The sequence below is a fragment of the Canis lupus genome, chromosome 37, assembly GCF_011100685.1.
Source record: "Canis lupus familiaris isolate Mischka breed German Shepherd chromosome 37, alternate assembly UU_Cfam_GSD_1.0, whole genome shotgun sequence".
In the NCBI taxonomy this organism is placed as follows: domain Eukaryota; kingdom Metazoa; phylum Chordata; class Mammalia; order Carnivora; family Canidae; genus Canis; species Canis lupus.
In genome coordinates this window covers 28,862,985-28,879,455 of record NC_049258.1, presented here as the reverse complement: position 1 = coordinate 28,879,455, position 16,471 = coordinate 28,862,985, and the positions used below count along the sequence as shown (strand labels likewise).

Sequence of the window (16,471 nt, the reverse complement as noted above, 5' to 3'; positions counted from 1 at the left end):
AGCCTGGCCCGGGGGCGGAGCCTGGCCCGGGGGCGGGGCTCAGCCTGGCTCGGGGGGCGGGGCCAGGCAGTCAGGTGCCTGGGAGGGGCGGTCCCTCCAGCCCCGCCCACGGCTTCGCGGCCCTGGGGAGTCGGCCCCGCGGTGCGCCCCGCCCCTCCCGCCGGGCAGTCCCAGTCGGTGCGCCCCGGGCCGGTCGCGGCCTAGCCCTCGTGCCAGCCACATGTTTCCCGGCGACCAGATTCGGAGCAACATCTTGCACCAGGCTGCCGCGATCGCTCTGCGTATGTTCCAATTCCGGGGCTGGTGCAAGCCACCGAGTTTAGAGTGAGAGGTGGCGGTCAGACCGCCCTGCAGCTTGGCCGCTGGACTCCACTGACCTCCACTGCAGCTACACCTTCCCCGCGCCCCTCCCGCCCGCAGGATGACCCGGAGCCCGAGCCGGAGCCGGCTGGGGACTGAGGGCTTGTCCTGGAAACTGCAGTCGTGCTGAAGAATCAAAGAGAGAACGCGTATTCTTCGGGGGGTGGGGGGGACGTGTTTGTTTATTTAAATTAAAAAATAGTGTGAAAATTACAAACTGTTAAATACAGAAGACAACTTTATACAACTTAATAGAATAAGAAGGAAGTATATACATCATGTTTTTTTTTTTTTTACAGGCGCAGATAGACTTGCACCAAACCTCAGGATTAAGCAATGGAAAATGTGACAACGCACAAGTCCGTCGCAGTAAAGCTTCAGAATTCAAGTGATTCCAGGCAAGGGGCCAAACTGAACTTGGCTTCTTTCACCCCCAACAGCCCCCTTTGGAGTAAATCCACACTCTGAATTTTAAAGTGAAGGAGGGCCCTTTCCCCCCCAAACATGAATGTCCTCTAGCACTATGTTAGGGCAAACTGATAAACCAGCTCCTCTACTGTTAACCCTTTCATGGGAACAGTAGTCACTGCTATCTTCAATCAAAGGAGAGTATGTTTTAGAAATTATTTGTTTTTTTTGTTTTTTTTTTTGTTTTTACTAGAATTCAATTTGACCTTTTGGTGTGTTTCTCTTCCTGCTTGCCTTGAAGGGCCTAACCAGTCTGCCACAAAGCTACTGACCGCAGGAATACACTGAGACGTTAGCAAGCATTCCTGAACACTTTCTGTTAGGTTTCTGGTTTCTCAGCTGAAGTCTTAACATTCTACTACCCAGGGAACTTTGCAGAGTAAAATGCAGTGTCTGCCTCCCTGGTTCACTGCTGGGAAAATGACAGCACGAACAGGGTGGTGATTCGCCCGAAATTTCCCAGTTACATGTGTTCTGAATCTCCAACTGCTCCTTTAAATAAGCAGATCCGTTCTCAGACTAACTGGCCAAGTGGGAAATATTTTCTCCAAGCTTCCTCACACCAGGCCATACAGGATTTATCACAGAGTCTTAAAATCCAAAGACATCCTTCCAGCCCCCTGGGGATCTAGATTCAGGAGTCTCATGAAGGCAGTAAGCCTCTTGATGACATGCCCAGGACCACACAGCAAATCAGCTCAGGATCAGAAAACAGAACCCAGACCCCAGCCTCTGCCTGAGTCTACCCTTCCAGGTCTGCCCTACGTGACGGAATGCCATACTGTGAAGGCCCACGTTGTGTCAGCTCCCAGCTCAGAAAAACCAGGCTGGGAAAAAAGCAGCAGCAGAGCTAAGGGCTTAGCCTCCTTCAAGTGCACCATCACCCCTTCTAGAAAGATCAGGAAAAGTCCCCTGTACAGCTATTCAGAGTACAGATTCGATTCTGGGGAAGCTCTTCCAACCGAGAGAAAACGTCACGCCAGCAAGCGATGCTGGATGGTCTGAGGTCAGAGCTCAAGGTCACAGGTTAGACAAAGGGTGGAAATAGCAGATTCTCTTTTATAATCCCAGCCAATGGTAACAGGTTTGAAAGTGGCTTTTTCTTACAGTATGGAAATGAACCAGGTTTGGATCTCCAGCTTTCTGCCATCAAAAGTCCTCCATCAGACATCCCCCTCCAACCCAAAAGACCTCCAAAAAGAAGCTCTGTAACCCGCTGTGAACGAATGCCACAGGTACACCATAGAGGTACTTACAGCCCATCAGATCTAGAACAAAGCTCTAGGCAAATTAGCAAATCAAAACTAGTCCCTCAGCACGTCCTAGGCATCGGGCAGCCCCGGGAGCGGGCAGTTACCCAGGGCATCCAGCGAGAAAACAACAGCAAGCACGGCGACCTGCCGAATTCAGAACTGGAACCCCGAGCCCCAGACCCCAAAGTCAAGGTGCACACCGCACGTCTTCGGGCTTTTCAGTGGCAGGTGTGCACCACTGGCCGCGTGCCCTCCTGGCTGCAGACTCCCCCACCACCCCGTGCAGGGGCTCGCCAAAGGTCTCTTTAGAGTGGCAGCTGCGCTGCAAAAGTGAAACCAGACACGAAAAGTGTCCTTCCTCTCTCTAAGGCTGCTGGCAGATGGGGCCGCCTCCGGAGGCCCTGGGGGTGCTAGGAATTCTGGTGGATGTTCTCTGAGGACCCCTCGCTGCTTTCGTTGAGGAGCGTCTCTGAAGTCTCCCCCAGCTCGTCATCCGCCCCCTCCTCCTGGATGGTGAGGTGCACATCTGGGGAGGAGGACTCGGAGCTCACGCTGTCTCCCTCCATGGAGCAGAGGGTGCAGGACAGGGCAGGTGCCACGCTCTCCTGCAGCATGTTCAGCATCATGGGCACCTGCACGGACCTCAGGCCCGACACCATGGGCAGCGGCTTCATGGCCTCCCCCCAGAGCCTCTCCTCGTCTTTGTATAGCAGCAGGAGGCTGGACTTCTTCTCCCGCCTCTTGGATTTCATATAGCCCAGCATGATTCCGATCAAGAAAATGCCGTAGAAGGACATGACAACCAGAACGTAGAAGTACTCGTTGCCATTGCCGCTTTCACTGCCGGGCACGTGGGACACCAGGTGGCTGCTGGGGGCCGCGGTGCTGGGGTGCGTGCTGTTCAGAGGCTCCATCTTCAGCATTGAAGCGCCGCGCACTCAGCCGGGGTCTGGGGAGAGACCTGCAGGTTAGACTCCCACGGGCTGGCCGGGCGGGAAGGAGGCCGGCCCGAGGTTTGTGGGATTGCAGTATCCAGAAAGCTGAGCGCTGCACGGAGGAATCGTGGGAAGGAGGCCCACGAAACAGCGAACGGGGTTAGCCCTGAGGGGCCAGAGTGGATGGGGCAGGGGGGAGGCAGGGGGGAGGCAGGGAGGGCTCGGGGAAATGGGCTGAGGCATACGCGGCCTCACATCTGCGCTTCCTAAAGTGAGCACAGCACGTAGAAAGCATTGCCTTCATAGTCATAAAAGCAAAAGGGAAAAATCAGTCCAAGACAAGGGAGCACAGAGACAACCGAAACCCCTTTTTAGTCCCTGGGCAACTTTTTCTAACTGAGCAGGAAGCAGCGAAAGCTTGCATGCTGCTTCTCAAACGTAAACCTAGTTTTAATTCAAAACTGCGTTTCCTGAGAGCAGAGAAAGGGAAGGAAAACCTCATCTACTAAGTGCACGAAACAGCCTCCTCTCAAAGGGCTCTGCGGCGAGGGCGCGTTGCTAACTTACCGAAGGCTGGCAGATTGTTCCACAAGGTCCGGAGCTGCTAGATGGCCAAGTCCAAGAGCGTCCTTCCTCCCCGCGGGGCTCAGCGCTCTGACAAGTCTGCTGCTGCAGTTGGGATATATAGTCAAGAAATGCATCGTCACGTGTTCCGGGAGGAAGATTTACAACAGAGGTTGGTCGTGGCAGAGTGAACAGTGAACTCAAGGCGCTGCAGTTCAACTCACTGAACTTCGCAGCTGTGCAAAGAAAAAGACTGGGGAGCGGGGATGGCTCCTCACGCCTCAGTCCCGAGCCAGAGTTTCCAGGTGGCCCTGAAAATGAGTGGAAAGAGGAGAAAAGAATGTGCCCGGTTGGAACCGTTCTCGCAAAGTCCGCTCTCGTTGAAAATTAGTTTGTGCTTCAAGTCCCTCTTGGGGAATAACCAGGATGCCTTCTGCAGGTTTTCAGAGACAGTCAAATACCATCATCTGGCTAAAAGACAGTTGGAAACAAGGACAGGATTTCCTGTCAAGAAACTAGGGCTTACGTTTCAGTTCTTCCATTGACGATGCAAATGTCATAAATCCTTCCTGAACCTTCCCGCGCTCAGACGCCTCCTTGCTAAGGGGTTGGTGTGAGAGCCTCGGCGCGGAGCATTATAGGAACTGCGTGAGCCTTTGCATCCCTGTCAGCCTAATCACCCTAAGATTTAAGGCCACCTGCTGCACGATAACCTTTTTTTAAAACACGGAGAGGTTCGTCCTGTCTTCTGCATCAAGGTCATGCATTTATTTCTCATCATTAAAATACCCCTTCCAGATTCTAGTGCATAGCCCGCGTGAAGCCAGGTGGGTCACGGCGCAGGCCGCCGTGGGCAGGATTTGCCGCCGCTCCCCTCCAGCTGCGCATCCCTCTGCCGTCTCTGGCGGGTCCTGGCGGGGGGAGCAGCTGGTGACCTGCTGAGTACAGTTCAGCCTTTTAAAACCTGCGTAGCCCTTGTGTTAAAACGGTCGCTGTGATCAAAATCGGAAAAGGAACGGAAGACTTTGATGTCGGTCCATCCGCTCCCCGGGATGCTCACTCTCAGAGGTTATTGTTCTAAGTTAAAGTAAACCAGGAGGGATCCTCCGCTCCCAGGGGTCTGTGGCCTGTGAGTTGCAGCCAGACTGTCTCGGGGCATGGACTCTAGAGAAGACACTTCTCGTGGTTCTGCTGTTGTCAGACTGACGCTGAGGGCAAGCACGGCAACATCCGTGTTCCCACCTGGGGTCACATCGTCCACACACGGGCGCGTTCCCGGCCTGACGCTCGGGCTCGGGTCCACCTGAGGGAACAGCAGGCTAACGAGCACACGATGCTGCTTTCTCCGCTGGTCTACTCACCTTATGGTTTAGGCTGTGTTCGCCCGTAAGTCCCCACCTGGCTCCAACGTATAACCCCTGACGGTTCCAACCCCAAGGTCATCCATACATGGGGCCTTTGCTCACGCCACTCAAGACATCCTCACTGTGGCGTCAATACTTGGAAGCTCCGCAGCTACCTTGGCTAAGGCAGATTTGGCCTTTTCAGCTTGGCATGGAGTCCCAGCAGCAGACACCGAGCAGGCATCCAGCAGAGCTTCATCCAGGCTCTTCCCTCCCTAATGCCTGTATTTATCCTAGGTTCCTGATCAGCTGTACCCGCAGTGGTTGGTCAGGGTCATCAGAACAAGCAATACCCATAAGACACACATGTCTGTTGATGGTGGGTCCCAGTATCGTAGATTATGGAGCTTGGGACATACGAGATTAGTAATCACCCATCAGTGGCCAAACACTGGAAACTGGAAACTTTGAGGAGGCAGAGAAGAGATGGAAAAAAAATGGATAGCTGGTTGAAGGAGCAAGGAAACATGAAGCCTGGTGCCAGGAAGCCAGAGGCCAAAGTTTCAAAGAAGAGAAATCCCCAAAATCAAGCCAATAGTCCCAAAACAGTAAAACCAATGAAAGACAAATGAATCTAGAATGAAGTCCAGAAGACAAAGCCATTCAGAGACATAGGAAGAGCAAAATCGTTTACAGGCATAAGGGAGGGAAGAGCCTGGATGAAGCTCTGCTGGATGCCTGCTTGGTGTCTCTGCTGCTGGGACCCCATGCTCACCGATGCATAGATGTTTCTCCTACACTTAGATGAAATGACGCACAGCACTTAGCACCATTTCTGACAGAATGTGTGCACTCTGTGCTTTTTGGGGTCATCTTTGAGAGTGTCTGGTTGCTAACAAGAGCTTTTAGGTGGCTTCCGGACGCCCGTGTGCCTGACTCCAGATTTTTTATTGTTGCTCTTTTCTTTCCCACCAAGAATATGATCTAAGATGTGCGGCTTGCCATCTCATTACACACAGCTCAATCTTCTCTCCAGCTCTCACCCCTAATGGTACAACAAGAATTATGGCAGTGGATAATGGCATACATAGTAGGGAAGGAAGGAAAAGCCTCTAAAAGGTGCATTTTATCAGAGAGAGGTTAGGGACTCACAGGAATTATTAATTATAACTACTCCGTGCCACAGTTTCAAAAGACAGCAATATTAGAGAAGTAAATCCATTCTCCAAATATTTAATCCTAGTCTGTGACTTGCATTTCCATTTTCTTTTTTTTTTTTTTTAAGATTTTATTTATTTATTTGACAGAGAGAGAGAGAGAGAGAGAGAGGACAAGTAGAAGGAGAGGATGAAGCAGCCTCTCCACTGAGCAGGGAGCCTGATGCAGCGCTATGTCACAGGACCTTGGGGTCATGACCTGAACCAAAGGCAGACGCTTAGCCGACTGAGCCACCCAGGTGCCCACCATTTCCATTTTTTAAGTGTCTTTTGAAGAGCAAAACTTTATTCCTACTGATGGAAACCAATTCATCTATGCTTTTTTGTATCATAAATTTTTGTCTAACCCAAGGTCAAAAAAATTTTCTCCTATAAATTTTATAGCTTTAGCTCCTACACTTAGGTCTGTGATTCATGTCAAATTAATTTTTATATGTAATGCAAGGTATGGATCAAGATTCATTTTCTTTTTGCATATGGTTGTCCAGTTGCTCCAGCATCATTTATTGAAAAGACTATCCTTTGCCCATTGAGTTGTTTTGAAACTTTGGTCAAAAATCAACTGACAATATATGTGTAGGTCAATTTCTGAGCTCTTTATTCTGTTCTTTTCATTTATCTTTGCACCAATGCCATGCTGTTTTGATAAATCTATTCTGAATTGGCATTTTAAATGAGTCTAAGATTTCTGCCGCCCACACTTAACTAAGCGTCTTTTGTCAATCGAGCATTTGGTAAAGGTTTTGCTTACTTCAACCCTGTGAGGTAAGAATTACCATAAGCCTTCCGTAGATGAGGACACAGAAGGTCAGAGAGGCTAAGCAAATTGCCCAAGGCCATGCCAGTAGTAATAGACTTGGGATTTGAACCCAAGTCTGTATAATTTCAGAACCCATTCTCTTTTCCTTACCCTTTGCCTCACTCCAAGGGAATCAGGAAAAAGACAGAAAAAGTAGAAAATAGAAGATGAGTATTTTTCCAACTTTTTTTGAGCCTTCATAAAACTTTCTTTTAAAAAGAATTCCTGGGTGGCTCAGTTGGTTAAGTGTCTGTCTTCGGTTCCTGTCATGGTTTCAGGTCCTGGATGTGCACTCAGCAGGGAGTCTGCTTCTCCCTCTGCTCCTCCCCCTGCTCCTGCACGCGCTCTCGCTCTCGCTCTCGCTCTCGCTCTTGCTCTTGTTCTCACTCTCAAATAAATAAATAAAATCTTCTAGAAAATAAATAAAGAGTGAATTCCTACATGGCCAGACATAAATACAAGTGTGCATTTACAAATTGACTCCAGCACAAATGCAAATGGGCAACTGCAAATTGTTTATTCTGAATTCGAGCTATCAAAAACTTCAGAGGCTACACCAGCCTTAGTATGTCTTAGAAGTTATCAATGAAATGGTCATGTTTTTATCCCATCTTCATCTTGTACATAGTAAAACAGTTTCCCTTTTGTTGATATTTATAGCTGATTTCTGGTCTTGTTTTGACTTTTTCCCCCTACACGATCCTGACCCACAACCTTCTCCAGAGCTTTGAGTATTTTAGCTTCCTGGTAACGTCATTTTCACCAAATGACCCTGGCCACACATCTCTGAAATTATGTTAACAGCTTCTGTGACTAAACAAAGTCGGGGCTGGGATAAGAGCGCGGTGCTGAGTCTCATCAGATTAAATGTAAGCCTGGAGTCCAGAGAACTGACCCGGCTCGGCCTCCCCCGTGCTACGTGACTGGCTAAATTACATCATTTCTCTGTGTTGCTGTGTTAGCCCCTCAGGCATGTCAAGACTAGGATAATTAATTGTCTCCAGATACTCAGAAATGTCCCATAATCCACGAGGATAGCCATCTTCAGAGCAGACAGTAAGGAATAGAGCAGAACAAGATGTGGGATAAGCAGGCTGCGGTACTCGCAGAATATTGCAAAATACAACTCTCGGCGTCCACCCCTGATTTTGCTGTTCCCAGAAACCCTTTCTGAAAAGTTGTGTCTGGGAACTCTTGCTGTGGTCATCCCTTGCAATGCCTTGAGTCACCTTCCCTAGACACATACTTCGTAGCATTCCTGGCACTGGGAGTGAACCCAGGCTCAGTGAGGCCTCCAGACCCTCCGAGAGCACCGGCCGTGTCTCAGGGTGATGTGGCTGTCGGCAGGGCATCATCACCCACAAGAGAATCGGGCGCAAAAACTCAGAACTCTTGAAATTAGAGAATGCCTGGTAAAATTGTCATTCTCTCGCCCTTATTATTTATTCGAACTCTTCTTTGCCCGACACTTATTTAGCAAATACCTGAGCAGCGGCTGAACTGTCTCAGGAACTGCTATAAACACTTTCCAAATTTTGTCTTATTTCATCTGCATAAAAATCCTGTGAGATAGGCCCTATGATCAGCCTATCACGTGGATAAGGAAACTGAGGCGCAGAGTGGTTGGAGGAGCCTGCCCCGGATCACGTGGCCAGCACCTGGCAGAGCTGGCATGGGAACCCAGAGCTGAGGTTCTGAACGCAGAGTCTTTGGGTCCAACCACCACACCACAAGGCCTGTTCTAGTTCCTGAGCGTCCCAGGCTCCGCACGATGCCCTGAAACTGTACAAGGTGAGAAGAGAGAAAGCGTCTCGATGTCTCCTGGAGCCTGTAAACTGTGGGACACAGAGGACTGGGGTCATACCCACCCCTGGAAAAATCTGAAGGGTGAGCCACTGTGTCCAGCTCTGGCTCTGGAGAAAGGCTTCCGAGTGAGGAAAGCTCACAGTCTCAGAGGGTTTGTCAGGAGGAAGAGATGGAGTGTGTGTGACAGCCCAGACACGGGCCACACGGAGGGAGCCCGCAGACCCGGGCGCAGGCTAGTGCCCGCCCAAGATGGCGGCCCAACGGCTGAGGGAAGGGGTCCCTTCCCCACATCCAAAGACAGTGCCTGGAATGGAGGCAGAGCCCACGGCCCTGCCCACCAATGCCTTTCAGTCTTCCCAAGACCCGAGGGAAGGGAGCACTCAGGGAGAGGCAATGACAGAAGCGCTGACTGTAAATGAACTTGAGAAGTTCGGGCCATCATGTGGGAATGAACGTCTTCTAATTACTGAACTGAGTCTGCCTGGGGAGACCACAGCAGCCAGAGGGTTTTTTGTGTTGTTTTGTTTTGTTGTTTTTTGTTTTTTTGTTACCTAAGAAGGACCAGAAAGGTCGTGGGATCTGCTCCCAGGCTTCCACCCTGGGGCAGGGGGAGGAATTGGCCCCAGAGAATGAGTCTGAAGAAGTAACGAGACTCCTCGTAAGGGTTGCCTTGTGATGACACCCTGCGAGCCCTGCCTGTTTATCAGGAAATTACATGTGCAGAACACTGGCCACAGTGCCCGGAACCAGCAAGTGGCCACTTATCATAAAAATTAAACAATGTTAGAAAAACACAAAAGGACAATATTTGGGGAGCCCCATAGCATCATCTGTCTTAAATTCAAGTTGAGGAACTGTAAGTGATTGTTAACTCTTTCATTCTGAGCAGCGAGAGTAGAATAATAGCAGGAATGTGCTGAGGACTCTTCACAACTTTCTTATTTGTTTTTCACAAGCCCAAGGAGGGCTGTTCGGAGCAGAATTGTAGAGAAAGGGGTCTGAGAAGGCGAGTAACTCGTCCTGCTCCCACAGCAGGACATAGCAGACCTGCGATGGGCCATCCTGCCTCCCACTGAAACCACGCCAGACACGTACTCCATTTCTGGGACGCACACTGCTCAGCCGTTGTTGGTCACTTCCTCTGGCCCCAGCTAATCAAGGGGTCAGGAGTGACTCCAGAACACCATGGAAAAAGAGTGCTCGTGAAGGGCTCCGGCAAATCCAGTTGAGGAGGGCAAAGCTGACAGTCTTTTGAAAAAAGCCTTTGAAGCCCTTAAAAGATTTTCCAAAACCCTCTCAGTAACAGATTATATAATACAGGGTCCAAAAAAAGCTAAGAGATGGACTATAGTTAATAATACAGTATCACATCCTTGGAAGTTGTTGAGAGTAGATCCTGAGCATTTTGACCACAAATAAGAAAATGCAGACTATGTTCACTATGTGAGGTGACGGATATGTTAATTATCTTGCCCTTGGTAGTCACTCTACCATGTGTATGTGTATCAGATGATCACATGGTGTGCTTTAAATATATACAATTATATACGCCAATTATTCCATAATAAAGTTAAAAAGAAAAAAAAACCTAAAAGACAGAAGTGGAATCTAAGTCATAGGACTGCCAAAGCCAACAGGCCATAAGAGTCTATCTTGCCACTGCCAAGGCTGTGCACACAGTCAGAGTCAGCCCAGGGACGCTGGAGAATGGGCAGCTCATCAAGTATGGCTCACCTATTGAGATCTTGTAGGCAGGATTTGCCTATAGGATCACAGCTGGAACCCAAAGAGACCAACGCCAGCCTTCACTCAGGGTAACAATTGCAAAGAGTGGCATCCTGCTTCCCATAAGAGACAAAGGATTGAAGGCCTGGGTGTAGGAATGATGAGTTTGATGCCCAGGGCCTTGCTGAGAGAGCCAGGCTTTCCTTCTGAACTCAAGAAATGATTCATTCCTGCACACAAGCAAGAAAGGAGTGTCGGAAATGTTGATTCATGCCCAATAGGGAGCATGAGGAAAGGAGAATGCACCCCTGTCCTGCCCCGGGGGTGAGGGTGGAGAGGTGGGGAGGGGGTCCTGGGAAGTGAGAAAGTCACACAATAATTTGGCCATTGACCATCAGTTGAGTAGATTCAGAGCTTGGTGTCTTGGATTAATATTTCCAGAAGTTTCAATCAAACCCCGTCACAATCCTGGCCCCATGCTCCACTGTGCATAACCTAAATAAGTGACATATTCATTTGGCCTATATCTCTTTATTATATGTCCTGCAACCTAAACCAACAGATATCTCATAAAATTAAAAGATCAATACAACAACAAAGACAGTTGATTATAAAGAAGTTGAAATAAAAACTGGCATTGGACAACAACGGCTGGCATTGGGGTTTTGTCAGATCCTAGCTTCCTGCATAAATAATATAAGCTTTCTCTTTGAAGGGGACCAAACCTTTGTCTACAATGAATCACACTCCTCCCAATAGCTCAGACACGGGGCTGTGATTCCCTCATGCTGGATACCCCATCGCGCTGTTCCAGCCTCCAGCGATCACCTAGTGGGAGAGCAGTCAGGCTCAGCCCCAGTACGACCATGTGACATAGGTGCAAACCATGGAAAGCCAGGCCCTATGTCTCCTTGGCAAGGACCTCTTTTTTTTCCCCAAAGAATAAAAAAACCTGAGGCTCATTTAACAGTAAATACCCTATTGCTTTTGCTTTTATTGCTCATTAGATTTGTTCATAGAAGTTGGAAAGGCAAATTGTATCCCTTCCATCGGTCTAGGAAAAGGTTGGTTAAGTTATCCAAGCCATCCAGGCATAAGAAGAAAACTGATGATCCCATAGCAGTGAGGAATGGGTGGGGAAGCAGAGGGATTAAAAACATAGGTTCTAGAATCAGGTGCCTGTGCTCACGTCCCAGCTTCTGCGGCTCACCAGCTATGTGGTCCCAGACTCTGTTTGACCTTCTATGCCGTGATGAAGGTTGTTGTACGGACTAAATGACATCGTACATAGACTTTGCACACTGGCTAGCAACTACTAAGCACCGCACAAGTTAGATGTCAATGACTAGTCCTTACCACGGCCAGGCAATGTTCCTAACATTTTTTTTAATTGAGATATAATTGCCACACCATAAAAGTCACCATTTTCAAGCGTACAGTTCAGGGGCACCCGGGTCAGTGAAGCGTCTGCCCTCGACTCAGGTGATGATCCTAGGGTCCTGGGGTCAAGCCCCATGTCAGGTACTCCACTCAGCGGGGAGCTTGCTTCTGCCTGCCCCTCTGCTTGCTTGTGTTCTCTTTTTCTCTCCCTCTCTGTCAAATAAATAAACAAAATTTTTTAAAAAATAAAGTGTACAACTCAGTGGTTTTTAATTTATTCACACTGTAGAACCATCATCACTATCTAATTCCAGAACATTTTTATCATCTCCAAAATAAACCCCATACCCATTACCATCACCCGACTCCTCCCAACCAAGAGCCCTTTGGCTGCAGGGATTTGTCTACTCTCAACATTCCATAGAAATCACACAGGGGCACCTGGATGGCTCAGTTGGTTGAGGGTCTAACTCTTGATTTTGGCTCAAGTCATGATCTCAGGGTGGTGAGATCGAGCCCCACATGGGGCTCCATACTGGCATGGAGTCTGCTTGGGATTCTCTCAGCCTTTCCCCTTACTCCTCCACCCTATATTCTCTCTCTCTCTCTCTCTCTCTCTCAAAAAAAAAGGAAAAGATAAAAAATAGAATCACACCGCAATACGTGGTCCTTTGTGGCTGGCTTCTTCCACTTGACACAATGTCTTCAAGGCTCATTCACGTTAAAACAGGTGTCAGCAGTTCATTCCTTTTAGGGCTGAATAATATTCCATGGTATGGATATGCCACATTTTGTGTATCCATTCATCAGATGGTGGATATTTATGTTGTTACTGCTTTATGGCTTTTATGAATAATGTTGCTGTGAATATTTACGTACAGGATTTTGTTCAAATGTATGTTTTCAAATCTCTTGGGTATAAACCTAGGAGTGAGGTTACTGGATCATACAGGAATTACATGCTTAACTTTTTGAAGAACTGCCCAACTGTTCTCCACAGACACTACACAATTCCTTCCCCGTCCTCTGGCCAAAACTCGTTATCTTTTTGTATTTGATCATAACTGTCCTAGTAGATGTAAAATAGTATCTCCGTGAGGTTTTAAATGTATTTCCCTGATGACTAAAGATGTCGAGCATCTTTTCACATGTGTAATGGTCATTGGCATATATTATTTGAGAAATGTTGTTCAAGTCTTTTGCTCTTTTATAAATTGGGTCATTTTTTTTATTGTTGCATTGTAAGAATTCGCTAATATATTCTAGATACTAACCCTTATCAGATATATGATTTACAAACATGTTCTCTAGTCTGTGACTTGCCTTTCCACGTTCTTGTTAGTGTTCTTTGATCCACCAAAGTTTTTACCTTTTATAAAGTTACATTAATCTCTTTTTTCTATTACTTCCTATGCTTTTGGTGTCCTATCTAAGCAATTGTTGCCTAGTCCAAGGTCACAAAGATTTATACCAGTTTCCTTCCAAAACTTTATAGTTTTGGCTGTGATATTGAGTTTCTTGATACACTTTGGGTTAATTAATTTATATGATGTGAGGTAGAGGTCCAAATACATTACTTTGCATGTGGAATTCCTTCCCCCATTGAATGGGCTTGGTACTCTTTTGGAAAGCCAATTGACCATAGACTTTTGGCTTTATTTGTGAGATCTCTATTCTATTCCATTAATCTATATGTCTAGCCTTATGCCAGTACCACATTATTTTGAATTCTATACCTTTGTACTAAATTCTGAGGTCAGAAAGTATGAGCCCTCCCACTTTCTTCTTTTTAAGATTTTTGGCTATTCTGGGGTTTTTGTAAGTTCATATAAATTTTAGAAACAGCTTGTCTATTTAAAAAAAAAAAAACGACGACAATTGGAATTGTGATAAGGACTGTATTGACTCTGTAGATCTGTTCGGGGAATATTGACATTAATATCAAGGCTTCCAATCCATGAGCACAGATGATTTTCCATCTATTTATTTAGAAATACTTGATTTCTTACAACAGCATTTTGTAGCTATCAGTGTACAAGACTTATACTTCACCTGCTCAATTATTACTAAGTATTTCGTTCTTTTTGATGCAAGGGTAAAAGGAATTGCTTCTTTGATTTGATTTTCATATCGTTCATTGCTAGTCTATAGAAATACAATTGACTTTATATATTATTATATCCTGCAACCACGGTGAATTTGTCTATCAGCTCTAACAGTTTTTTTAGTAAATTCTTCAAAACTTTTTTTTTCTTTTTTTCAAAACTTTTTACATATAAGATCATGTCATCTGCAAATAAGAAAGCTTCACTTCTTCCAGTTCAGTCTTTGTTGCTTTTATTTCCTGTGCTTGTCTAAATGTTGTTTGTTTGTTTGCTTGCTTCTCTGGACTAATTCTGCACTATCTGTATTCTTTGTAATGTGTGGCCACTGAAATCTCTACTCATTTGTTTAGTGGTTGGCTAACAATCACACAGTGATTCATTTTACTTAACTTCTAGAACCAATAAATTTCCTAGTCTTTATTATGGGGTTCTGTGTGTATGTTGGGGCACATCTTCCACACTCAAGACAGGTGTGGAACTTGAGTTATAACTCAAGTTATAACTCTGTCTTAGCCCTCACTTCCCACTTGCACAGAGAACTTCAATATCAGCCACAAGTGACAATTTACAATCTATGCAGTGTACAACTCAGTTGTAAAGTACAACTCTTTCCTGAACATGCACATCCTCATGCATGTGTGTAACTCTAGATTCCCAAGAATATGTCGGAGCTTTTCAGAGCTTCTGTGAGAATCTCTTGCTTCAGGTGTTTTTTTTCTTTCAATTTTCATGTTTGTCTTCCTTGCAAGTTCGTTGGGAGTCCCAACCATTTTCCGCTGCTTCAGGTAATCACAAAGTTAATCCGTTGCTTCTAATTGTTCCCAATAAGTGCCTTGGTTTTCCTCAATAGACAAATTTGAGTTAAGCAAATAAAGACAACTTTGCAAGGAGTGCCTCCCAGAGAATAACTAGAAAGGTCAAATAATGGCAATTCTCTGAAAACAAGGCTTTAAAGGAGTTCCCATGCCATTCTGCTCCCTCTGGTGGCTGCCAGACTACTAGAGTTCAATGTAATTTCATTTTCAGGCTGTTAATTTTTCAGGTTACTGTAGAGCTGAAAGGGAGATTCGGAATAGGGTAACTTAAAACACCATAAAGCTTGTTGTTCTTACTGAAATTCAGTCATTTTTCCTGAATAAATACTCCCTCAATTGTGAGGAGCTTTGGTTAGCTTCCAGGGCTCTAGTATATGTGAGTTCCAACCATATTCATCAGTTTTCTTATTGCTTTTATGGAAGAGAGAATTTTCAGAGGTCTTTACCCTGCCATTTTCATCGACATCACTTTGGCCTAGGATTCTGAATGCATCATAGAACGGTGGTCAGAATTTGGGCTCAGGCAGCCAGATCACCTGGGTTCAAATCCCAGCCCTACCAGTTACTAGCTGTGTCACCCTGGTCAAGCTTGTCAATTGTTCTATGCCTCTTTTTCCTTTTCTAGGAAGTATAGATATATTATATCTATTATTAGATATAATAATAATGTCTAATGCATAGGATTGTAGTAAAAATTAATACATGAGGACACCTAGGTGGCTCAGTTGGTTAAACATCCAGCTCTTGATCTCAGCTCAGGTCTTAATCTCGGAGACATGAATTCAAGCCCTGCATTGGGCTCCACACTGGCCATGGAGCTCATTTTTTAAAAATGTTTAAAAAGAAGCATTAATGCATGAAGAGAGCCCAGTACAGTGCTGAGCATATAGTGACAATTTGATAAATATTGGTAATATTGGTCTGCTATTGCTGTTATTGTTATTATGTCATTCCTTCTAAGCATTGCTAGGGGTAGGGCTATTATTCTATCTGTTTTGACATATGGAGAAAGGGGAGCAGAGAGAGGTGAGGGAACTTGCCAGGTCACACAGCTAGTAGTCCTAACTGTGCTTCTTGCTACAAACCAAGATGTAAGGTGACCTCCAAGTTCGTATCTCCTTATACTACTGACCTGCCATCAAAGAAGTCAGGGCTTGGAGGCAAATATAACAGAGACTGAGCTCTGTGCCTGCAAACACTGATTCCCTGAGGACTGGAGACTCCCACTGCACCTCCTCTTCTCAGTATACCCAGCAGAGAGGGGAGAGTGAAAGGCCATGCACACAGGTGATACAAAGCAAGTCTTGGGGGAGCTAACAGAGGGACACGTGCAAATTGGGAAAGGCTAGGGGAGTAAAAATCAGTGAGGTGAAACACGTCGTTTTTTTCCACATGGATTTTCACCCTTACTTACCATTGACAGGAAAGATATTCCTTCATAGTTCCAACCTATATCAATATTGCTCGCTTTCTAGAGTCTGGTGGCACCTGGGACAGATGGCCAGCCACTCCAAATTTCTTGCCTCACTGAGCACTAGGGGGTGCAAAACCCTTGCAGGCCAACTCCCTATGCTCGCCGCCTCCTGCCACCTGCTCTAGGCAGCTTCACTTATCAAGCAAATACTAAGCATCCTTTCTGGGCAGAGGACACCACACCGTGAGGTATGAGGGGCTCTTCATTAGTGGAGGAGAATCCAAAGA

General features: G+C 46.5%; 1 protein-coding gene across 1 annotated transcript; it reads right to left on the bottom strand.

Annotated features, from left to right (window-relative positions):
• Positions 1-515: 515 nt before the first annotated feature.
• KCNE4 (potassium voltage-gated channel subfamily E regulatory subunit 4) lies at positions 516-4,140 on the bottom strand. Its single transcript, XM_038585876.1, has 2 exons — positions 3,584-4,140; positions 516-3,030 (listed from the first exon to the last, which is right to left on the bottom strand). The coding sequence occupies exon 2, from the start codon at positions 3,002-3,004 to the stop codon at positions 2,492-2,494; it is 513 nt and encodes a 170-aa protein (XP_038441804.1). The 5' UTR covers positions 3,005-3,030; positions 3,584-4,140; the 3' UTR covers positions 516-2,491.
• Between the last annotated feature and the right edge of the window lie 12,331 nt (positions 4,141-16,471).